Source organism: Rhinopithecus bieti, unplaced genomic scaffold (genome assembly GCF_001698545.2).
Source record: "Rhinopithecus bieti isolate Rb0 unplaced genomic scaffold, ASM169854v2 scaffold_947, whole genome shotgun sequence".
Classification (NCBI taxonomy): Eukaryota; Metazoa; Chordata; class Mammalia; order Primates; family Cercopithecidae; genus Rhinopithecus; species Rhinopithecus bieti.
In genome coordinates this window covers 6023381-6047832 of record NW_016803664.1, presented here as the reverse complement: position 1 = coordinate 6047832, position 24452 = coordinate 6023381, and the positions used below count along the sequence as shown (strand labels likewise).

The 24452-nt window shown below is 47.5% G+C and overlaps 2 protein-coding genes across 23 annotated transcripts in view; one reads left to right on the top strand and one right to left on the bottom strand.

Moving 5' to 3' along the window:
• TCTN1 (tectonic family member 1) overlaps positions 1-14266 on the top strand; it is a 37680-nt gene extending 23414 nt beyond the window's left edge. For 3 of the 16 annotated variants that reach the window (XM_017847547.1, XM_017847479.1, XM_017847499.1), the window contains 8 exons: positions 3296-3430; positions 3937-4062; positions 4456-4541; positions 5120-5260; positions 7689-7851; positions 10234-10359; positions 10780-10924; positions 12049-12144. In XM_017847547.1, coding sequence (XP_017703036.1) covers positions 3296-3430; positions 3937-4062; positions 4456-4541; positions 5120-5260; positions 7689-7851; positions 10234-10359; positions 10780-10923 — 921 coding nt within the window. In that variant the 3' untranslated portion in view covers position 10924; positions 12049-12144. Of the gene's footprint in view, positions 1-3295; positions 3431-3936; positions 4063-4455; positions 4542-5119; positions 5261-7688; positions 7866-10218; positions 10360-10779; positions 10925-11053; positions 11073-12048; positions 12145-14227 lie in introns of those variants that run through there. The other 13 variants (XR_001880566.1, XR_001880567.1, XM_017847462.1 and 10 more) reach the window with 10 other exon arrangements.
• Positions 11805-24452, bottom strand: part of HVCN1 (hydrogen voltage gated channel 1) — a 41990-nt gene continuing 29342 nt past the window's right edge. For 6 of the 7 annotated variants that reach the window (XM_017847586.1, XM_017847592.1, XM_017847602.1 and 3 more), the window contains 4 exons: positions 18562-18666; positions 14250-14481; positions 13172-13284; positions 12039-12487 (listed from right to left, as the gene is read on the bottom strand). In XM_017847586.1, coding sequence (XP_017703075.1) covers positions 12422-12487; positions 13172-13284; positions 14250-14481; positions 18562-18666 — 516 coding nt within the window. In that variant the 3' untranslated portion in view covers positions 12039-12421. Of the gene's footprint in view, positions 12488-13171; positions 13285-14249; positions 14482-18561; positions 18667-24452 lie in introns of all 7 variants that reach the window. The other variant, XM_017847577.1, reaches the window with a different exon arrangement.

Genomic DNA, 24452 nt, shown 5'->3' with positions numbered 1-24452 from the left:
ATGTCAAAGGAATGTGGATCCCTCACCCCTTATTCTAGGGTCTGTAGCCTAGGCCTGCCTGTGAACACAGTCCCCATGGAGGCCTGAGTTGGTGGCTTTGTCCTAGTTTCCCAGCCTGTGGAACTGGCCAGCCTAGGTTCAAACCTCAGCTTTGCCATTATTTTCTTGTCTTACTGACACTGAGTTCTCCCTTTGTTGAGTGGATGGTAAGCATCCGTGCAGAGGCATGATGCAGGGTCAAGTGGGAGAAGCACATGAGGTGCTGGTGTGGCATCTGCGCATGGGACGCGGATGCACTGGCTGTGATTGACTTCACTGATGCTCTGCACACAAACGTGTTTGAAGGAGATGTTTGAAAGGAAATAGCCACGTGACTTTGGGTCTCACACAATGGTGTGTGGGGCTGGATCCTGTCTTCTGTGAAGGATGGAAAGACCTATTATGAGGAATGATGGATGTTACTGGATGTTACTTGTGTTTTCAAACTTGTTTTAGTTATAGATGTCCTTTCTTAAATGCAGTCTGAAGCGGAACCCTCCCTAGAGTATAACACAGACTGAATGTGGAGCTGTGCTGGTTGGAACAGGGATGGGGCCTGAAGCCCTCCACCTGCCCAGTCTCCTTCTCTTTCCTCTTTGGTCCCAGTGAAGAACGCTAGGGTTCCCGGGAATGCAGTGTGAAAGTCATGCAATGGGCTAGCTCTCACCTCCCTCCAATCCCTAGAGAGTGCTTGGATTCTACCACTTAAAACTGGAACGGTCTGGGGGGCAGCAGCCCTATCAGCCTTGTTCATGATATATCTGTATTTCTAATGCAGCGTCCGGTATGTTCTGGGCACTCAATGAGTTATGTTTTTAGTGATGAATGACTAGGAAGGAGGTGGGTCCAGTCAATGTGGAAAGACCTATTATGAGGAATGTGATGGATGTTACTGGGAGGCTTGAAGCAGATGCCAGGCACCATTCTAAGTGCTGTACATGTCCAACATCTTTGAATCCTTTTGGCTGTCCAAGGAGGTAGGTTCAGTTACTGTCACTCTCTGGCAGATGAGTCACAGGGAGATGAATGAGCTTGCCCATGGCTGCACAGCTGGGAAGTGGCAGAGCTGGGACAGGGATCTAGGTGGTCTGGCCCCAGGGACCTTATACTTTACCACCACACTGGGCCAGCTCTACTCTGTGAGCCCACGTGACAGGCTACACACACCCAGCAGACTGAGACTTCCAGCTTAGGTCTGTGTGACACCAAAGGTTGTGCTCTAAAGGACGAGCATGTAAACTAATAGCAGGAATTTGTTTAAAATTTTCTTAAGCAGATTTTAAGGTTAGAGGATCAGGAGTATAGAAATTGGGTCTAATCTCCCCACTAAGTGAAGACTGTTATGATTGCCTGGAATCATTGACAGTATCTGTGGAGCCATCAGTAAATGATTCCAGGGTAGCCCTGTAGTTTCATTGAGTATGCTGGAGTTCTTTACCAGTGTGTGGTGTGGGAATGGTATGTGGTAGAAGAGGAATCAAGGAAATCAGTACGGCCCTACCGTTTCCTTCTCATGACTGTTGAGTGAGCTGCTGAGATGAGGGCAGCTCCTGCCATTGACACCAGGACTCTCCAAAGCTCATTGATATTGAATCCTTTGGTTTTTGCCCATTCCACGGACACACCATGGAAGTGGCTTCAGCAGAGGCTGGTATGGCAGGCTGTGCTCTTTCTTGGAACCCGATGTCATTGCTGAATCAGGGGCCACTATGTTCAGAGTAAGGAACCTGGGTTGTCCTTATGTGAAACAAGAGCTAATTGAATCGCAGCCTAGGATCCCCTCCATGCTGAAACCCTTTGGTGTGGCGTGTTATGCAGAGGGCTTCGCAGTGACTGGCATTGCCCTTCTGCCATTCTCGTCACATGACAGCTCACATCTTTGTTACTGAGTCATGTCACTTTCTTCTGTGAGAGGTTTTGATTCGCAGGTCTTCTCGGTCATGGGAGCAGACACATAAGGACTGCATATTTATCTCTAAAATGACTGCTTAAATACTTGGTCATTTTGAATTATAAACAGCATGGTGCATGATTAAGTTCAAAGTGGTATAAACAACTATTAATAGATACATGAGGCTCCTTCCTCAACAGTGGTTTCCAAGAATTGAAGTTTAGAGCAAATGACAGATTCATCCTATAGTATGAGGAGGCCCAGCTACCTTTAGAGGATGGCTTGATGCCTTGCTAGTCTGCTGGCGGTGGCCATGAACGCAAAATGTCCTTTAATAGCACTGGGATAAGCAGGGCTTCCTGGTGTTGCTGAAAACGTTTGTCTGTGTCTGTTTTCTATTGCTCATAATCCTACCACCCAGAGAAACCACTGTGTGTGTGTGTGTGTGTGTATGTGTGTGTGCACTTGCATTTGTGTAGAAGTTGTGTATAAATTGGGTCAAATGAATATTCGGGGGTGTGTGGGGGCTTAAGGATATGTATCCTGGGACTCTGTGTGAATGTGCATGTGTGGGTATGGAGTGTGTAGGAGTTGTGTTTTGGAGGTGAGGATATATATGTGTGCTTGACACTGTGATGGAGTTTTGTGTGTATGTATTTGAGATATAATTCACATACCATAAAACTCACCATTTTAAAGTATACAATTCTGTGGCTTTTAGTATAGTCACAGGTTGTGCATCCATTACCACTAATTCCAGAACATTTCCATCACCCCAAAAAGGAGCCCTGTATTAGCAGTCACTCCTCATTCTTCCCCAGCTCTGTCCCCCAGCACCTGGCAACCACCAATCTAGTTTTCATCTCTATGGGTTTGCCAATTGGACATTCCGTATAAATGGAATTAGAAGTGTGGCCTTTCGTGTCCGGCTTTTATGACTTAGCATGTTTTCAAGATTCATCTGTACTGTGGCATGTATTAGTACTATTTTTAAGGATGAGTCATATTCCTTTGTAAGGCTAGACTTTGTATTTATCCATTCATCAGTTGATGGACATTTAGGTGGTTTTTGGTTTTAGCTATTATGATAGTGCAGCTGTGAACATTTGTGTACAAGTTTTTGTGTAGACTATGTTATTAGAGGTAACTACTTTTAAAGTTTTGGTTATATCCTCTCAAGTATTTTCTTTGTGAATGTATATATGTTTATTACTTTTGCAAATGTGGATCATAGTATACACACGTTGTGTAGCATGCTTCCCCCTACTTGGCTATATCAGGGGAGGTTTCTTTCCAGTTGGTTGTTATTTTAGCCCATCCTCCCTGGGTAGAGCATCTTCAACACTCCAGGTCTTCACTCTGCAGGTCCCTATCACTGTTCAGTCCGTCATCATTCAGTCTCTAAATAAAACGCTCACCCGACGGGAAGACACTGATGTGCTACAGCCAGCTCTCGTCAATGCTGGACACTTTCACCTTTGCATGAATGTCGTTCTTGAGGTAGGTGCCGAATTTGGCTTTGAGAGCTTGTCTGTGGCAGACTTAAGCCTCCTGTCGCGCTGGGGTAACTGGATGCCCTCCGAGGATGCTTTGTCCTAGCCTGTGGTGTGGCTTTACCTGGCTCGGCTGCCTGCTTGCCTTTCTGCTGTCTCATCAAAGGACACCTCTTGTCTCCACAAACCTAGTGACTTGCTGGAATACATCAAAATATTTTTGTTGTTGCTGTTTTTGTTTTAACATGTTTCCTCTGCAGAGATAGGCTTATTACATTCTGCTCGGACCAGCTTATGTAGAACTTCTGTAATTGGGCAGAGTGGCTCAGATGACCTTGTCTGCTAGGGGTGGTGCTGAGGGAACACCTCTCGTAATCCAACTGGACAGCAGAGCAAGGCTTTAACACATGGAGAAATGGGGAAAGATTTGCTATCTATGGGTATTTTCAGTTATTCATACAGCTTCTGAAATGTAATGGAACAGGTATATTAGGAGTATCTTTTTTTTTTTAGGTAAAGTACAGCCTCACATACACAGATAGAGGTGAAGTCACCAAAGCTGATCTGTCATTCCTTCTGGGGACAGTTAGCAGTGTAGTGGTCCCACTGCAGCAAAAGTTTGAAATTTATTTTCTTCAGGTAAGGTTGATCAATTTGGCATAAGTATTTAATTGCCAAGTTAAAAAGAAATAATGACTTCTTAGTGGATAAAACTGAATTTCTAAGTATTACATCCAAGCCTTTGTAGTGAACAGAGGGCTTTGTGTAGCCTGTGGCATCTGTAATGAAACCAAGCATTCTCCTTGTATCTTTTTTCCTTTTGGGAAAAGATTCCTTTCCACATTAGCTTGTTCTTTTACAGTATGATGTACTCCTACACCTGGCAGATGTATTTATAGTTCTGAGTAGGGAGGGAGAAATTATTTTATTGGTTGTTAATTCCAGATTTTATTATGAAAGAAGCATTTTTCTCCCTGCCATTTCCTTATTAAAATGAGAATTATTTGGGGGCATTTCTACACTGTCTTTCAGGAAAATACCAAGCCAGTCCCTCTCAGTGGAAACCCTGGTTATGTCGTGGGGCTCCCGTTAGCTGCTGGATTCCAGCCTCATAAGGGATATCCTTTTTGGTTCTGTAGAGGGTGGATTTATTCCTGTCTCCGTGTGTGTGGGCTGCACTGCTTTTTATCGCCGAGGCTCCCCTGGGCTGCTTGCGGGAAGGAGAGAGCAGTCCAGGCCGAGCTTCCTGCAGGCAGCTCTGGTGGGCGGCCAGTCTGGCTACACAGCAGGTGGGCTGGGGGGAGACTGGCAGTTGGGGGTGAGACAGCACGTCCTGGGAAAATGTCAGGTTTTTTTTTTTAATCTCCTTTTTTTTTCCCAGCCTGCCATTAAGCCACAAAATATGTCAGTGTTTTACAACAAAAATCTTGAGAGAAAAGTTGACATTTAAACGTTTTTAATTTCACATTTAAACAATTTTGAAGGGCCAGTTTCTGATAATTTTTCTTCTGAGAATCCACTTACTAAGGAAAATAGAACTACTTTTTTGCCCACTCCTGGGAAATAGCTGTCAAAATCACAGAGGCCCAGAAAAAGTGTATTTGGGTCTCCCTCATGTCACACAGTGACACTGTCTTCTTACCTGAGAATCAGGCTGCTCTACCACTAGGCAGTTGTCCCTTAACTGTCTGTGAATGTCTGGGATTATTCAGACCACGAACAGATACAGACAGTTTACTATTCTTCATAGCACAGCTGAGCAAGACTGCTTAGCACTGGAGGGGGTCCGGACCCCAGTATTATTTGGTTACACTATGCAATCTGGCTGTAAACTAAGGTAAAAGAGTCACTTGTTTCTATTTGAACTTGTGTTGATCAGAAAACAAAGCATTCTCACTTTTCCCCATTTTAATCAAATCTCTGCATCAGCTGATGAGCTCATATGAAAGCCACATATAGTATATCATCATGCATGAATAGTAGCAAAACTGTTACAATCATTTTTGTTATTAAATATGGCAAAGCAAAAATTTCAAGGCTTTGTGTGTTTCTTTTTTTAAGAGATGGGGTCTCGCTCTGTCTCCTAGGCTGGAGTACAGTGGCGCCATTATAGCTCACTGCAGCCCTGACCTCCTGGGCTCAAGGGATCCCGCCTCAGTCTCCCAAGTAGTTGGGACTACAGGCATGCACCACCACACCTAGCTTTTTTTTTTTTTTTTTTTTTTTTTTTTGAGACAGAGTCTCACTCTGTCACCCAGTGGTGCAATCTCAACTCACTGCAACCTCTGCCTCCAGGTTCAAGCAATTCTCCTGCCTCAGCCTCCTGAGTAGCTGGGACTACAGGTACATGCCAACGTGCCCGGCTAAATTTTGTATTTTTAGTAGAGACGGGGTTTCACCATGTTGGCCAGGCTGGTCTAGAACTCCTGACCTCAGGTGATCTGTCTGCCTTGGCCTCCCAAAGTGCTGGGATTACAGGTGTGAGCCACTGTGCCTAGCCTGTGTGTTTCATTTTTAAGGTTGTTTAGAATTTGAGTTCACAGTAAAAATATTTCCCCTGAAAATATTTCCTATGTTTCTGCATTTTAATATACACAGCACATCAAAACCAGGGAGAGGAAATCTGAAGATAATCTGCTTTTATCTTACCAAATACGTACATAATGTAAAATATCAAACAGTGCTGCATGGCTTGTTATAAAAACAGTTTGCCCTCATTTGCCCCACCTTGGAGGCAACCACTTTCAACTCTTGTTGCTGTTTTTTTCAAAATCTACCCCCAAATCTTGAAATATCCTGCTACTTCTTGATTTTTTTGGTTTTATGAATTTTTTATTGAGTTTCCATTAAGGAACACAAAGGTTGGCTCTTTCCCCTTCATCCCCTACCTCATGACCCACACACTTCCCACATCTTCCCAGGGTCATTGGATCATTATTTTGTTTAGACCAATATTTACCATTTAGTTATTATTTTTTGAGACAGGGTCTCACCCTGTTGCCCAGGCTGCAGTGGCGTGATCAGGGTCACTGCAGCCTCGGCCTGCAGGCTCAAGCTATCCTCCTGCCTCAGCCTCCTAATAGCTGGGACCACATGCGAGTGCCATCACACCTGGCTAATTTTTTAAATTTTAGTAGAGACGAGGTCTCCCTATGTTTCCCAGGCTGGTCTCGAACTCCTGGGCTCAAATGCTCTTCTTGCTTCAGCGTCCCAATATGTTGGGATTACAGATGTGAGCCACTACATCCAGCCACCATTTACATTATTAGTTCTGATCCATTTAGACCAGCATTTCTCAAAGGGAGAGGGTTCCATGGAATACGTTTCCACAAGACATCAGTAGGGGTAGGTCTATGGTCCAATACGTCTGGGAAACACCAAATTAAAGTTAAAACAATGGTTCCTTCCTATGTTACTCATCAGAACCTTTAATAGACACATGTGCCTCAGGAGGGACATGGGGACATGGAGGTTCAATGCTTCCCCAACTTTGGCCATGAAACCCTTCTTGTACAGAGCTTCAGTGGAACACAGTTTGGGAAACATTGTTTTAGACTCATCATCTCGCAGGTCAAGATTTTGCAAAGTTAGAGACGCTTTAGCTTCTGTCAGATAATCCCCCATTTGGAGAGTGAGAAGATAATGAAACTGGGAAGGAATGAAACTGCTGGTGGGGCTGGGAGTGGTGGCTCACTCCTGTAATCCCAGCACTTCGGGAGGCCAATGTGGGCAGACCACCTGTGGTCAGGAGTTTGAGACCAGCTTGGCCAACATGGTGAAACCCTGTCACTAGTAAAAATACAAAAAAATTAGCCAGACATGGTGGTGGGCGCCTGTAGTCCCAGCTACTCAGGAGGCTGAGGCAGAAGAATCACTTGAACCCGGGAGGTGGAGGTCGCAGTGAGCTGAGATTGCCTCACTGTACTCCAGCCTGGGTGACAGAGCAAATTCTATCTCAAACAAAACAAAACAAAACAAAAATCAAAAAACAAAAAACTGCTGGTGGGCTGGGTGTGGTGGCTCACTCCTGTAGTCCCAGCACTCTGGGAGGGTCGCAAGAACCCGGGAGTTTGAGGCTGCAGTGAGCTATGATGGTGCCAGTGCACTCCAGCTTGGGCATCAGAGTGAGACCTTGTCATAAATAAATAAATAAATAAATAAATAAATAAATAAATAAAGGGAAGGAAAGGAAGAAGAAAATAAAGAAAAACTGCTGGTGGATGAACAACAGCCTCATTCAGGTGACTTCTTTTTCCTTCACCAAGACTGACTGGAGCTCTCCCATGTCGGCTCGTAGCCCAGAAGGTGAAGAACCTGCTGTGGGGCCAGGGCTTCCCAGATTACGTGGCCCCTTTTGGAAATTCGCAGGCCCAGGATGTGCTGGACTGGGTGCCCATCCACTTCATCACCCAGTCATTCAACAGGAAGGTAAAGGGGAGAAGGTACAGGTTCCATGCTAGCGGTCTCTCTCTTCCAGGTGGTGTGATGAAGGCAGCCGGGGAAGCCAGCTGTTAAGGAGACAGGATGGTTCTGAGTGGGAGCATGGGCTGAATCTTGGATACTGATTTTTGCCCCTTGTTAGCAATGTTGTCTCTGGCTGGCAGTTTTATGGCTTTGAGCCTCTGTTTTCATCTGTGAAATGGGAACACTAGTCATAGTGGGTGAGTGGCCTCACGGGGCATTGAGAGGGTTAAGTGAGGTAACATTTATGTGGCCCTGGGCATGGTGCCTAGTGGTCCATAAATGGGAACCACTGTGATCCTCATCCTGTTGCTACCATCATTGTGATTGTTGGTGTCCCCCGAGCCCTCTCCAGGCATCTCATGACACGATAGACAAATGTTGAGTCCTGTATCAAAGACTGAGACTTCCTTCTGTGCACGTGGCTATCCCACCCATTGTCCTCTGGTCTACTTAGGCAGCCTACACCTGAGAGTTTTCACTGCCACAGTTCCTCACAGAGTTGAATGGAAGTTGACAATCCTACAGATAGGTTCCTGGTCACATGTGATGCTTCTGCCCACCTTTTTCTTTTGTCTTAGCAGTCAGTGTGTGGGCCAGCCCTGGCCCGGAGGCGTGCTCTCTATCTTAGCCTGTAATTGCCCAGCTTGTTCTTGTCACGCTTTCTTCAGACCTCTCATTATCTGCTCCGAGTATTTCTAGCATGGGCATAACAGGGATGAGGACTGCTCACTTCTCTGATCCGCCCTCCCACCGAGGCCAGCAGAGACCCGGGATTACTCCATTCCACTGCGAAGTCTTGGCTCAACTCTCCCGCCAGAACCAGGCACATTGTTTCTGGCTTCTTGGCCATGGCTGCAGACATGCAGTTATTACTCCTCAGAAGGGAAGATACGGGTTGGGAGGAGAGGCAGCAGTGCGCACACAGCATTGTCAGGGTCTATGCTGATCCTGAATGCTCAGAGGGCCTGCAGCAGTGGATTTTGTACCAACTCTGCTGGCAACCCAGGTAGAGGCAGGCACGAGCACCTGCTAAACTCAGTTTCCACCAGCTGCATGCTGCATCGTCTCCTAAGAACTGGATATTCGAGAGGATTGTTCAGCCTGCACGGTTTTTAAAGGCAGTTCCAAGCTAAGGAATTCCATCAGTGCTTTTTTCGCAGCCACCAAATTTAGCAGGCCTGTGAGGCTTTCATGTCCTGAACAGATGTATTTTAAAGCTTTTTTTTTTTTTTTTTTAAATGAAAACATCTCATACATACACAAAAGTAGAATAGTACCATGGAGTCCCCATGTACCCAGCCTGCAGCTTCAACAGTTACCCCATTTGCCAACTGGAGAGACTGCAAAGGCAAGAAAAAGTCCTGGAAGTCCCACGGCCCCTTTTTCCCTTGGGTCAGAGGCCTTAGAGCTGGCTCCCAAAGCAGCCAACCAAATGGGCAGCTCAGCTCCTTCATGGCATCAGCAGCATTCCTGGTGCAGATGAAGAGTTGATGTCTGACAACATACTGACACTGCCTGGTTACCCAAATGTCACATCTTAAGTGCCAGTTGATGAAATTAGATAAAAGGCACTTAAATTTCCCCTAAGAGCATTTTAACATGACATGCAATCAGGTTTTATTTGTCTGCTAATAATTATTTCTTCCCCTCCATCCCTCCCACCAGTTTCTTTCCTGAAGTCTGTGAGGCAGGTGTAAACAGGTAGATGAAGTTAGAGCAGTTATGGCCCTAAAGGGTCCACAGTTGAATATCGGCACTACCACAGTTTCAGGTGATGTCGACTTTTTTAGAGATAGAAGGGGATGGGCCGGGCGCGGTGGCTCAAGCCTGTAATCCCAGCACTTTGGGAGGCCGAGACGGGCGGATCACGAGGTCAGGAGATCGAGACCATCCTGGCTAACACAGTGAAACCCCGTCTCTACTAAAAAATACAAAAAACTAGCCGGGCGAGGTGGTGGGCGCCTGTAGTCCCAGCTACTCGGGAGGCTGAGGCAGGAGAATGGCATAAACCCGGGAGGTGGAGCTTGCAGTGAGCTGAGATCCGGCCACTGCACTCCAGCCCGGGCGACAGAGGGAGACTCCGTCTCAAAAAAAAAAAAAAGAAAAGAAATAGAAGAAGATGGAAAATTACATTTAGTTGTTAAAATATTTTGGGGCATTGAGTTACTTTAAAATACGTACTTTCTCTAAGCTGTTTTTATCTGAACTACTAGAGTCTATTGATTTTCTTGTTCAGAACATTTTGTAATATATGAAACCTTTTATAATTAACACTCTGAACTGCAGATTAAGTCTGACTTGCGGTTGTGTAAGATTCTAATGGATTAACAGCATTCTGTTTTGCAGGATTCCTGCCAGCTCCCAGGGGCTTTGGTTATAGAAGTGAAATGGACCAAATACGGATCCCTACTGAATCCACAGGCCAAAATAGTCAATGTAACTGCAAATCTAATTTCATCCTCCTTTCCTGAGGTAGGTCTAACCTAGTTTAAAGGCATATGTTAAGACAGAAGTCTAGACACAACTCAAGTGTGGTAGGTGACAGGTATTACTTTGTGTAAAAGATTATAATTTAAACCATGGGGGTTCATAAAATATTTCAGCATTTTTTACTTAGAAGGAAACGCTGATGATGGTTCTATTTACATTAGCATTCTGGTTTCGATGGGATCTTTAAAATTCTCATGAAAATTATGACTGATATTCATGTGTTAATCAGACACCCTGGTAAAATTGTTTCTCTCATCCAAGTTAATGGCTGATTAGTGCTCCAGGATCTATCAGATTCATGAACTGACAGTGGTTGAGTGAGGAAGAGAATGAAAAGTGTCTCATTGTTGTCATTCTGGGAGCACACTGGAGGGTGGGCCTTGCTCTCTCTGTTTATTACAGGCCAACTCAGGAAATGAAAGGACGATTCTTATTTCTACTGCGGTTACTTTTGTGGATGTGTCTGCACCTGCAGAGGCAGGCTTCAGAGCTCCACCAGCCATCAATGCCAGGCTGCCCTTTAACTTCTTCTTCCCGTTTGTTTGACGTAAGTCATCGCTTGAGGAAACTACGCCCCTCCTCTGAGGTCATCCCCTGTGGAAAGTGCATGTGGGGCTAGAAGTCCCTAGGGGACACTGCATTTTATACTTTTTGAGGGTCTTGCTTTGTCACTCAGGCTGGAGTGCAGTAGTGTGATCATGGCTCACTGCGGCCTTGACCTTCCGGGCTTGAGTGATCCTCCCACCTCAGCCTCCTAATAGCTGGGACTACAGGTACACACCACAACACCTGGCTAATTTTAATATATTCTGTAGAGATGGGGTCTTGCTGTGTTGACCAGGCTGGTCTCAAACTCCTGGGCTCAGGTGATCCTCCTGCCTCAGCCTCTGAAAGTGCTGAGATTACAGGTGTGAGCCACCATGCCTGGCCTTATTATACTTCTAACCTTTGAGGTTGCCTCCAAACCAGCACACTGCCCTTCTCCACTCCCTTCCCACCTTTTTTCCTTTTGGAAATGTTATTCTGTCTGACTTTTGAATGGGGAATACGCTTAACACATAGGTCATAGATAGAACCCAAAAAGTCTTTGGGGAGATGGTAAAGAAAATGAACAGGCCTTGAAGCAGCAGAGGCACGGGGATTTGGCCAGTTCATTCATCCCCTGCTTTGAGTTATTTTAAAAATATTCAGTTCAGGTTTTTTCCTTTTTAGGTCCGGTTGCAGTGAGTACAAAAAATAGCAAAATATTAGATAAAATCGTGCGAGAAGAGTACACAGCCTTACAAGGGATCTTACCCCAAGTACCATGTTAATTATAGTGGAGTCTTGGGTCTCATTACCATTTCTGCACCAGGCACTATAGCTAGCTTGCTCTCTGACTGGCAGGCTGGTATGGGTGCCACAGAGGAAAGAATACAGTAGGAGGATCCAGGGGAAAGAGAGAGTTTATTTTATACAGTAATTGTACAGTAATTGAGGAAAAATGTCAGGTGGCAGAACGCAATGGAACCACCTAGAAGCTGGCTGATGCAGCTGGGGCACACAGAGGAGGGGCCTGGGTACCCCTTTTGGGGAAACTGAGACAAGGGAAGCTATTTAGAACAGCTTGAAAATAAGAGACTTTTCTAGAATGGGGTGGCAGCTAAAGTAGCTTCTTTTTCTTTCTTTCAGAATGCTCATATGAAAGGATGCATCAATTCCTTAATATACACGTGAAATTTGAAAACTGTACATTCGATGAGACTAAATTTTATATACAACTAGCAATTGTCCAGCTTTGTTCCTCATTTTCAAGCAAGGCTAAAGTGTTCAACATGAGAAAATGTGATACCTTTGATACAGTGTGGGGTGGGAATGGATGGGCAGCTCTTGATGGTACTGGACCTTCCACAAGGCTGTGTCCACCCAGAATCCATGCTGGCAGGAGGGAGGCAGAGGCATCAAACCAAACCTCTCACTAGGTGGCCCAGGAGGGGCAGCTGTTCCTCACATGACATCACAGGCCCATGAGGCAGTGTCTTCTCTGCGGGGAGCTGGTCTGGGTCTAGTTCACTTCACCAAGAAGTCCATGCTGTCGCAATAGCTTGTTAAGTCTTTCAATTTCTTGTTCCTATTGCAAAAGCAGACAAACACTGGAATTTACTTTGAGCCTCGCCAGGGATGTGACAATCATTCAGTGAGCCCCAGGCACAGAGCCACAGAGATGAATGAAAGCTACACTCTGTGGCATTCAGTCTGCTGAGGAGACTGCTACAATCATAGGCTCCACTGAGCAGCAGTGAGAAGACAAAGGTGGGGGACCTGGCAGAGCCCCGGGGTGTGGGGGTGGGCACAGCTTCAGGGAGGATGTGATGCCTGGGCTGGATCTGAAAGGACAAGGCAGGCTCAGCCCAGGGAAGGGCGCTCTAGGTGCATGAGCAGCGCTGTGCTGCAGGTGGCTGCTGCAGCAGAGGCCAGCTTCTCAGATGTCTTTTTGTTGTTGTTGTTGTTGTTGAGACAGAATTTTGCTCTTGTTGCTCAGGCTGGAGTGCAATGGCACAATCTTGGCTCACCACAACCTCTGCCTCCCAGATTCAAGCGATTCTGCTGCCTCAGCCTCCTGAGTAGCTGGGATTACAGGCATGCGCCACCACGCCCGGCTAATTTTGTATTTTTAGTAGAGACAGGGTTTCTCCATGTTGGTCAGGCTGGTCTCGAACTCTGGACCTCAGGTGATCCACCTGCTTCAGCCTCCCAAAGTGCTGGGATTACAAGCATGAGCCACCATGCCTGGTCCCCAGATGTGTCTTCTTACCTTCTCAGAGCAGCTGAACTCAAGGTGTTGAATCTTGGCGGCCAATTGTACATTCATCTGTTTTAACCTTAAGAGTTGCCGTTCTGAACGTGTCTTAACCGAGATGATAATCCCTGAAATAAAATTGGGGGTCTCAGTGATACTGGTTTCTAACTTAACCACTCAGGAAAAAAAATCTGTATTCTTACACCCATATAGCGTTGGGAGGAGTGGTGACAGACACATGAGACAGTCATCACTTTAGGGCATCAGAGCTGGGAAGTCAGGGTTTCATGTCTGAGCTACTTAGTCCCCAGTTACGCAGTATCTCTCTATAGCTGGCATGGCTGAGTAATCCTTAAAAATAATCGCTGACAAGATGAACATTAGGCTTCTTAACCTAGAACCTGTTCACAATCATATGGGTGCATAGCAGCAGTGTGCACAGATACCACGAAAGCACAGGCTGGGAAATGCCCCCTTTCTCCATAACAGGCATCTTCCGTAGGAACTGAAAGGCTTTTTTTCTTTCCTTTGACAGAGTCCAGTTTTTTTTTTGTTTTTTTGTTTTTTTGTTTTTTTTTTTTTGAGATGGGGGTCTCGCTCTGTCACCCAGGCTGGAGTGCGGTGGCACAATCTTGGCTTATTGCAGCCTCCAAATCCTGGGCTCAAGCGATCCTCCCACTTCAGCCCCCCCGCCCCCCAGTGGCTGGGACTACATGTGTGCACCACCACACCCAACTGATGTTTCTATTTTTTTTTTGTAGAGACAGGGTTTCACCTTGTTGCCCAGGCTGGTCTTGAACTCCTGGGCTCAAGTGATCCTCCTGCCTTAGCCTCCCAAATTGCTGGGATTACAGGCATGACCACTGTACCCAACCGTTTCATTTTATTTGCTTGACATAAACCTGCTTATAACCAGCTCCTAAAAGGGCTGAAGAGGAAGAAGGGAGGAGAGGGAGGTGAGGGGGCAGTGGGGAGGCCTCCACAATGGGAGCCACTGTGAGCTCCGGCGCCCAGAGTGACTGTGCCGCCAGGCCTCGGCTGTATGCCTGAGCCCCCGCTCTCCATCCACAGCCTGGGAGTGCAGGAGACGTACCGTTGATGATCCGGGCCACCCGCCACAGCCGAAGCAGAATCAGCAGGCCCAGAGCCTCAAACTCGTGCTCCCCGACCAGGAGGGCAACGTCGAGGACGAATGAGACCACCACCACGACGGCATCCAGGATCTCAAACTTGTGGTGAAAGAACTCCAGGCGGAAGACAAATAATTTAAAGATAATCTCCATCATAAAAAAGACCAAGATGGTGATGCTCATGTAGTGGAATACCTGAAGGGGACAAGGAACCACAGTCAGGGGAGATCGGGCCTCTGGGAGGTCAAGCTGCCCTCGCATGCACCTGCCTGGTCACCAGCAAGAGAATTCATCTATTGGACAAATCCACATGCCCGGTGCTGGAAACACAGCTGTGAACACAACAGATGAGGCACCTGCTCTCTAAAGGGCAATTAGGTAATGTTGGAATTAAAGCGTCCTCTAGACCCTTTGGACCAGCAATTCCGTGGCTAAGAACTTATCCTACAGCTGAGCTCCCGTGTGCACAGGGACTAAGGATATTTACTGCAGCACTGTTTGCAGAGCAAATATTTTCTGCATTGTTTGTAAGATAACAGAAATGTCCGTTAGACAGAAATGTCCATTAGAAGGTACTCTTGAAATGAATGGTGGCACCTCCATATGGGGCCCTAAGGACACAATTGTTAAAAGGATTAAGCTGGGTGTGGTGGCTTGAGCCTATAGTCCCAGTTAGGAGGCTAGGTGGGGCCTCCTGCCCAGAGCCCAGTTTGAGGCCAGCCTGGGCAACATACTAAGACCCCATCTCTAAAATAACTGAATGAATGAATGAACGAATGAATGGAGGCAGATCCATATGTTCCAATTAGGAGTGATCACCAAGGTAAGTGAAAAAGGTTCCGAGATCTTGATCTAGTCCTGGCTGGGCACAGTGGCTCATGCCTGTAATCCCAGCACTTTGGGAGGCTGAGGCAGGTAGATCACTTGAGGTCAGGAGTTTGAGACCATCTTGGCCAACATGGTGAAAACCTGTCTCTACTAAAAAAAATACAAAAAGTGAGCCAGGTGTGTTGGTGCACGCCTGTAGTCCCACCTACTTGGGAGGCTGAGGCAGGAGAATTGCTTGAACCCAGAGGAGAGGTTGCAGTGAGCTGAGATTGCACCACTGCACTCCAGCCTGGGTGACAAGTCAGACTCTGTCTCAAAAAATAAAAATAGGCTGGGTGCGGTGGCTCAAGCCTGTAATCCCAGCACTTTGGGAGGCCGAGACGGGCAGATCACAAGGTCAGGAGATCGAGACCATCCTGGGTGAAACCCCATCTCTACTAAAAAAATACAAAAAACTAGGAGGGCGTGGTGGCAGGCACCTGTAGTCCCAGCTACTTGGGAGGCGGAGGCAGGAGAATGGCGTAAACCTGGGAGGTGGAGCTTGCAGTGAGCTGAGACCTGGCCACTGCACTTCAGCCTGGGCGACAGAGCAAGACTCCGTCTCAAAAAAATAAATAAATAAAATAAAAATATAAAATAAAATAACCAGTCCTCACACCAAGATAACCATTTCCACATCTGGGGCAGGGAAGGTACAATGTGGGCAAGGATGTCTTGTGCCAGAAAGCAAGGAAGTCTTCAAAGACATCACAGTCATGTCAACAGGACCCAGCAGTCAGCTTGAAGAGGTTCACAGTGACAACATTTGGGACAATCTGAACATTGAAAAGAATGACTAAGATTGATTGTAACACAGTGAATAAAAAAAATTCACAGTGCAGCACATACACCCATGCACACACACACACGTGGGAAAACAGGGAAGTGCTTTTTTATAGAAGAGTACTGACTACTAAATGTAGAAGGAAAGACAGAATTGGAAAATCACCATTTTGCATCCCCTAGTGTAGTCACTGACTCAGGCAAGGATCACCAACATATGCCAACTGGGGAAGAGGATATTTGCATGCTACCAAAGTAGTACCGGGCAGATCATTTACCACTGCAACAGGAAAAATGCCCCTGGCCAGTGGAGCAGTCCAGCATTTACTGCCTAAATCAAGTGACCTAACTGAGTGGGACCCCTGGCGTGTGCCTCCTGAAAATGCCACATCCAGACCATCACCTGCCAATGAGGACTCCCTGCTGATCAAGCCCTGGACCTAACCGTGGTGTGCAGGAAATAAGGCAGGAGACGTCAAACTCATCAGACAAATCCAGAACATGGGACATTCTACTGGCTGGGCTCTTCCAAGAGTCATGGTCATGAAGGAAAAAGAAAAGCAGGAGGATTTATCTAGATTAAGAAAGCCAGGGAGCCCAGGCTCACGCCTGTAATCCCAGCACTTTGGGAGGCCAAGACAGGATTACTTGAGCCTGGGAGTTCAATACCAGCCTGGGCAGCACAGGGAAACTCTTTATCTATAAAAAATTTAAAAATTAGCTAGGTGTGGTGGTGCATGCCTGTGATTCTAGTTACTCAGGAGGCTGAGGTGGGAGGAAGGCTTGAGCCCATGAGGTCAAGGCTGCAGTGAGCTGTTAGTGCTACTGCACTCCAGGCTGGGTGACAGAGCAAGACTGTCTCAAGGAAAAAAACAAAAAAACTCCAAGGAGACAAAACCAAATAGAATATTGGAATTCTCTATCCTAGTTTGAAAAAAAGTGCCATTAAAGACATTCTTGGGCTGGGCATGGTGGCTCGTGCCTGTAATCCTAGCACTTTGGGAGGCCGAGGTGGGCAGATCACTTGAGGTCAGGGGTTTGATACCAGCCTGGCCAACATGGTGAAGTCTCGTCTCTACTAAAAATACAAAAATTAGCTGGGTGTGGTGGCGGGCACCTGTAATCCCAGTTACTCTGGATCCTGAGGCAGGAGAATCGCTTTAACTCAGGAGGCGGATGTTGCAGTGTGATGAGATCGTGCCACTGCACTCCAGTCTGGGCGATAGAGACTTTGTCCCCCAAAAATAAAAAGAGACATTTGGGATGAGTGAGTGAATAAAAGTGGTTGTTAGGTGGGACTATTGATCTTATTTTAGGTCTGATGATGCTCTCATGGCTCCATGGGAGAAAAACCTTATTAGGCACATTGTTAGGAGTGAAGGTTTGTGACGTCAAATGGTCAGATGGAAATGTGTGTGCATCTGTGGGGATATATAGTGACAAAGCAAACAGCAAAATGTGTCTTTGCCATTTTCATAATAAAAGTTGAGAGTAAAAAGACAATATGGCAGGTATGTTAATGGATTCTATCAAAAATAGAGGAAGAAAGCCAAGTGCAGTGTCGCACGCCTGTAATCCCAGCACTTTGGGAGGCAGAGGTGGGTGGATCGCTTGAGCCCAGGGGTTCAAGACCCCAGTCTCTGAGAAACATGAAAGCAGTTATTTAGGAGAAAATAGATGGACAGGGAAGATTCTCCTTTCATGCCGGCATAGGAGATGTCACAGGGCTGCCTCTGGGAAAGGTACCAGGAAGAAGGAGGAGGTTTAACATTTCCTTCTGCCTTTTTCACTACTTGCAAAGACATATATTTGCATATCAATTCCATTTTGTTTTTCCAAAAAAGGGCATGGCGGGGTGGGGGACGGGAAATGCTTTTTTTTTTTCTGGAGACGGAGTTTTGCTCTTGTTGCCCGGGCTGAAGTGCAGAGGCGCTATCTCGGCTCACTGCAACCTCCGCCTCTGGGGTTCAAGTGATTCTCCTGCCTTGGCCTCCTGAGTAGCTGGGATTACAGGCCTGTGCCACCATGTCCAGCTAATTTTTTGTATTTTCAGTAGAGACGGGGTTTTATTATGTTGGCCAGGCTGGTCCCGAACTCCTGACCTCAGGTGATCCACCCACCTCGTCCTCCCAAAGTGCAGAGATTACAGCTGTGAGCCACTGTGCCCAGCCAGGGATGATTTTAACTCTCCTGATCTCCTCCCTTGGCACCGAGACAGGGTGTGTCCACCACCCTTTGCCTGAACGTCTGGGATGGGCTCAGTAACTGAATCAGTGAATAAACAGCACATCCCCTGATGGCCCAGCATGGGGACCATGCAGACCATCAACAGAAGACAGGAGAAATGCGCCTCCTGAGCCAGAGATGGCAGAGTGGATCCACCCCACATGCTCCAGCTCACTAGCCTAGCATCGCCCAGGATTCCAGCCATCACGTGAAACAAGGTTTCCTGCTTGTAGTAAATGCTAATCCATAATCTGGAAAGGAAGATGAAAACACCTATTAAACTACCACAGACCTTGCTACTCCAAGTGGGGTGTCAGCTGCTCCACTCTGCACCCCTACTGTGCAGATAACACAAGCAAAACGTATCAGTAAGACCCCAGAAGAGCTGTCGACCCCTACCCTGGCGGCATAGTTGTTCTTGTCAGGCTTGATGATATCCAGGTCCAGGATGAGCTCAGCAAGCACCAGGAGGGCGTCCAGAACCACCAAGCAGATGATGATGACCTGCGGGCCGAGGGAAGGCACCAGAGACCATGAGACCCACACGGAGGCCCTCCCTCTTCCCATGATTAAGAGCTGGCTTGGAAGCACGTGGGTGAAACCACTGGGCAAAGCCATTAAGGGTGGGAGGCTATTGCTATAGCTCGCCAGAGGCCCCACCGGGATGGTGGCTGCGCAGGGCCAGCTCCTCTCTGATAGAAGCCACCAGCCTCCTTCCCGCCACCCTCCTGGCCTGCTCTGCCTCTAGGTGGTGCCCACCTTCCCTGCCCTCCCAGAACATGTCTGGCTCATTTTCTGACCCTTGGTCACTGTTTCTCAAATACCACCTCTCAAAACAAACTGCCCATACCTAGATGGCAATAAATAATCAGTTTTTAAGTGTGTATATATATACATACATACATATATATATTTGTTTTTTTTTTGAAACAGTCTCGTTTTGTCACCCAGGCTGGAGTACAATGGCATGATCTCGGCTCACTGCAACCTCCACCTCCTGAGTTCAAGCAATTCTCCTGCCTCAGCCTCCCGAGTATCTGGGATAATAGGCACACACCACCATGCCTGGCTAATTTTTGTATTTTTAGTAGAGATGGTGTTCCACCATGTTGGCCAGGCTGGTCTCAAGCTCCTAACCCCAAGTGATCCACCCACCTTTGGCCTCCCAAAGTGCTGGGATTACAGGCGTGAGCCGCCGCGCCCAGGCAAGTTTGTATTTTTCTATTCCTGGGGCCTGCTGTCGCTGGGGTGCTCACAGAACAGATGCTCAATAAATAACACAGCCCTGCCTCAGCAGTCTGAGTCCTGGAGGGGACCTTGGGGACTGCCGACTGCAGGCTCCTCAGCTACAGGGACGGCTGCTGTGCTTACAAACCAGCTTCTGCCTGGAGATGTGAGGTGCCTGCCCCAGCTCACGTGTGCCCACAGTGGGTGAAGAGGGTGAAGGGGAGAGGAGTCCCGGTGTCCTGGAGAATTAAAGAGAGCTGCTATGGGGAACACAACCTCGTGAGCTTTGTGATGGGCTGACAGAGGACAGGTGGGGAACAGTGTGGAGTGGGTGGGTGGTCTTACTGATGGCAGCTGTGGGAAGCAGCTGGTAGTGATGGCAGTCATGGTGACAGCTGGTGATGTTGGCGAGGGCACTGATGGCAGGGTGAAGGTGACAGCGTTGGGAATACCATAATGGCAGTGGAAATGTAGCAGTGGGAGGAGCCCCACAGGACTGTGAGTGACCCTTCTGTTCCCTTGGAAATTCCGGACCATCGCCATCCCCTGCCACTCGCACTCTCAGATCAGTAGATTCTGGCCTCTGAAAATTAATCTGCCACTATCTTGGCAATTTCTGCAGTTTCAGTTTAAAATTAAACAAGTTCAGGCCTCTGCAGGAACAGACTATTAATTCTTTGATCCTTTCAACCTGTAGGTAATTATTTCAGTAATTAAAGTATTCTATGATGTGGTTTGTTGTGAAAATCGCATGGCAAATTGCCTTGTAATGAAGTTTTCACACATTCCAAATTCAGCAAGCTTAATAAAGGTGCAAGCCTCTAGTGGGGTTTTGTTGTTGTTTTCCTTGGCTTTATTTTGGAACTAAAGGGATCTGAGAGCTCATATGAGGTAAAACCAAGCCACAGAGCTACAAGGAACAGACCCAATATTCAGCCATGAAAAGGATGAGGTTCTGACCCACACTACTATGAAATCGTCATACTAAGTGAAAGAAGGCAGACAGAAAATATCATACATTATATGATCCCATCTATATGAAATGTCCAGAAATGGCAAATCCAGAGACAGAATGCAGGTTCACAGTTGCCTGGGGCTGGGGGAGGGGGAATGGGGAGTGACTGCTAATGGGTACCAGGTTTCCATTTGAAAATGCTCTGGGGTCAGGCACGGTGGCTCATGCCTGTAATCCCAGCACTTTGGGAGGCCGAGGCAGGCAGATCACCTGAGGTCAGGAGTTCGAGACCAGCCTGGCTAACATAGTGAAACCCTGTTTCTACTAAAAGTACAGAAAATTAGCTGGGCATGGTGGCATGTGCCTATAATCCCAGCCACTTGGGAGGCTGAGGCAGGAGAAGCTTGAACCTGGGAGGCGGAGGTTGCAGTGAGCCGAGATCACGTCATTGCAGTCCAGCTTGGGCAACAAGAGCAAAACTCTGTCTCAAAAAGAAAAAAGAAAAAAAAGAAAATGCCCTGGAAGTAGATAGTGGTGACTTGTACAACACTGTGAATGTATTAAATAAATGCCACAGAATCATTTACTTAAAAATGATTATTACGTGAATCTCACCTCAATTTAAAAAACAATGCAAAAGAAAAATGAGAGACAGACCAACCCAAGGTCACAAAACTACAATGCCTGGATAATAACCCCGGCCTCTATGAAAATTCATCCCTGGGGCCCTGAATCTGCCAGGTCACAGGGAGTGTTGCTTCTGAGGGGAACCAGGTCACAAGGAAAATTGCTGAGAATTCAGAGAAGCTGCTTCATTCCAAATCCTCACCCTGGCAAAGACTGCAGAGTCCGCACTGTGGGGCGGCCAGTCCTGGGCTCAGCTCCCAGCTCCCCCATCTGCCTGGACCTTGGGCACATCTCTCATCGCTGGAAGCTTCACTGTCCTCACGGGGAAGATGGAGTGGGCCACATTTTCTACCCCAGAGCAACAATGGGAGCATGATGTGAGTGAAGTATGAAGAGCGCTTAGCACAGGGCTGGCCTGCGGTGCATGGGAATAAAAGTGAAGCTCCCTGACTCCTGGGACCACCTTCCCTTGGCTCAACTCTGTCCTGTCATTCATGGCTTCCTTAGGCCCTGAATCACCCCGTATTCTCTCCCTTGGTGGTGCCATCCCATGTAAGAAGGGACCGCAGTTAACAATATATCAAGCACCTTGGCCATCTCAAACCACTCAAGAAAGGGATCCCAGGAGCTTCCTGGATGCTGATCCTACCTGCAGAAACCACAACCTCTGAGCCTCCCCACCTACTCCAGTGTGGTCTCACTGCTGCCACTGAGTCCCTCTACAAATCTGATCCCCCCACCCACACACTTACAGCTTTCAAAGGTAGCCCGCGACCCATGGATGACCTTCTCTGGCCTCTTCTCTTGCCAGTTGCCTGCTGGCAACACCCACACCCCATCCATGTGCACCCTTCTTAATTCCTCCAATGCTGCAAGTCCTTGGCAAAGGAAGCCCCTCTACCTGGAAGCCTCCCACTCCATCCATCCACGGGGTTCACTCCTGCTCAGCATGCAGGTGTCACCTCCTCCAACTCCAGTCCCTGATCAGTCCCCCACCCCCAGGACCTCTCAAAGCCTCCCTCCTCCCTGAGGAGGGCTTCTCTCCATCTGTAACCAATGTGTCTCAGTGATGGCTCCCATCAGTCCTGCCTCTCTGCAGCCTGCCAAATCCTCAATGAGGGCAAAGATATGTCTGCCACATTTGTCACTGTACACAGCAGGTGCTCAAAAAGTGACTGTTGGGTAGGTGAATAAACACCTCCACTCACTTTATGACAGGCATTCGTCTTTTTCCCCAGCAGGAGTGTCTCTGGGGTCCCATGTCAGGGGCCAGCCCCAGCCCTAAGCCCTAAGCCCAGGGAGGAGGGGACATCCTGAGGGGGTGGCCCAGGGCTCCCCTTGCAGCTGCAAGGAAGCTGATTCCTTCCTTCTGCTCCTGAAATTGAGGGTTTGGGATTTCAACCCCCAACAACTTAATAGCATGTTTCCTTTCCCATCACAGCCACAGAGGAGCTGGGCCGCCAGGTGCTCTGGCATGTCAGCTCTCTTGCTTTGCTGCTTTCAGCCACACAAGAGTGGGGGGAGAAAAAGACCAAAATAATTTGTTTAAATCTTTTACCCTGGAATAAAGTCAGTGATGGAAGATGCAAGGGCTGCATTTCTCTGCTTCCAGAAGAGGGGCAGGCTCTAAGGAGGGACAGGTCTATTTTGTTTGGGGACACCTGCAGTAGCATTCCCCAAATGCCCACTTTTGAGAACTGTGTGCTTCCCTGTTGTCCCCAGGCCTGTGCCCTCCTGGGACTTGAATATGCTTCTAGGCACCCAGACATAGGCTCTGCCATGTTGGAGTTGGGGATGGGGTCTAGAGAGGGCTGACCAGACTCCACTTGCATTTGTCCTTCAAAATCAGAAATGTCCTTCTAGACCATGTACGTTAGCTCACACCTGTAATCACAGCACTTTGGGAGGCCAAGATGGGAGGATCACTTGAGACCAGGAATTCGAGACCAGCCTGGGCAACATAGCAAGATCCCATCTCTTAAAAAAATAATAATAAAACCCTTCTAAATGGCAGGACATGGCCAGGCATAGTGGCTCATGCCTGTAATCCCAACACTTTGGGAGGCTGAGACGAGTGGATCACTTGAGGTCAGGAGTTTGAGACCAGCCTGCCCAATATGGTGAAACCCAGTCTCTACCAAAAATACAAAATTAGCCAGGCATGGTGGNTGTGTGCTTCCCTGTTGTCCCCAGGCCTGTGCCCTCCTGGGACTTGAATATGCTTCTAGGCACCCAGACATAGGCTCTGCCATGTTGGAGTTGGGGATGGGGTCTAGAGAGGGCTGACCAGACTCCACTTGCATTTGTCCTTCAAAATCAGAAATGTCCTTCTAGACCATGTACGTTAGCTCACACCTGTAATCACAGCACTTTGGGAGGCCAAGATGGGAGGATCACTTGAGACCAGGAATTCGAGACCAGCCTGGGCAACATAGCAAGATCCCATCTCTTAAAAAAATAATAATAAAAACCCTTCTAAATGGCAGGACATGGCCAGGCATAGTGGCTCATGCCTGTAATCCCAACACTTTGGGAGGCTGAGACGAGTGGATCACTTGAGGTCAGGAGTTTGAGACCAGCCTGACCAACATAGTGAAACCCAGTCTCTACCAAAATACAAAATTAGCCAGGCATGGTGGCGGGTGCCTGTAATCCCAGCTACTTGGGAGGCTGAGGCAGGAGGATAGCTTGAACCCAGGAAGCAGAGGTTGCAGTGAACTGAGATCATGCCACTGCACTCCAGCCTGGGTGACACAGCAAGACTCTGTCTCAAACCAATCAATCAATCAGTCAATGGCAGGACAGTTGGCCGGGCGTGGTGGCTAAGACCTGTAATCCCAGCACTTTGGGAGGCTGAGGTGGGTGGATCACCTGAGGTCAGGGGTTCAAGACCAGCCTGACCAACATAGTGAAACCCTGTCTCTACTAAAAATGCAAAATTAGCCAGGTGTGGTGGCAGGCGCCTGTAATCGCAGCTACTTGGGAGGCTGAGGCAGGGGAATTGCTTGAACTCCATAGAAAGTTCAGTTCCCTTCGCTCGTCTGTGAGGACCACCCCAGCTCTGCTTTCTCCCTGCAACCACACCTGGAGGCTATCAGCAGTGGGCTAAGGCCAGGACAGCCAGGTATTTTGGGCATCACTCCACAAGAGAGACTGAGGCCCCCAGCAGGATGGGTCTCTATGAGGCAGGGGAGCCTCTGGCACTGAGTGTTCGCAGAGTGAACGGATAAGTGTTCTTTCTGTCTCCGTTATTTACCCTTTACTTTTTTTGTGTGTGGTAAAATTTGCATAACGTAAAATATACCATTTTAAAGTTGGCATAAAATTTAGTGGCATTAAGTCCATTCACAAGGTTGTGTAACCATCACCACTATAATTCCAGAACATTTTCATCTCCTCAAACGGAAACACTCCCATCTGTGGCAGCCGCCAATCTGCTTCCTGTCTCTATGGATTTGCCTGTCCTTAGACGTTTTGTATC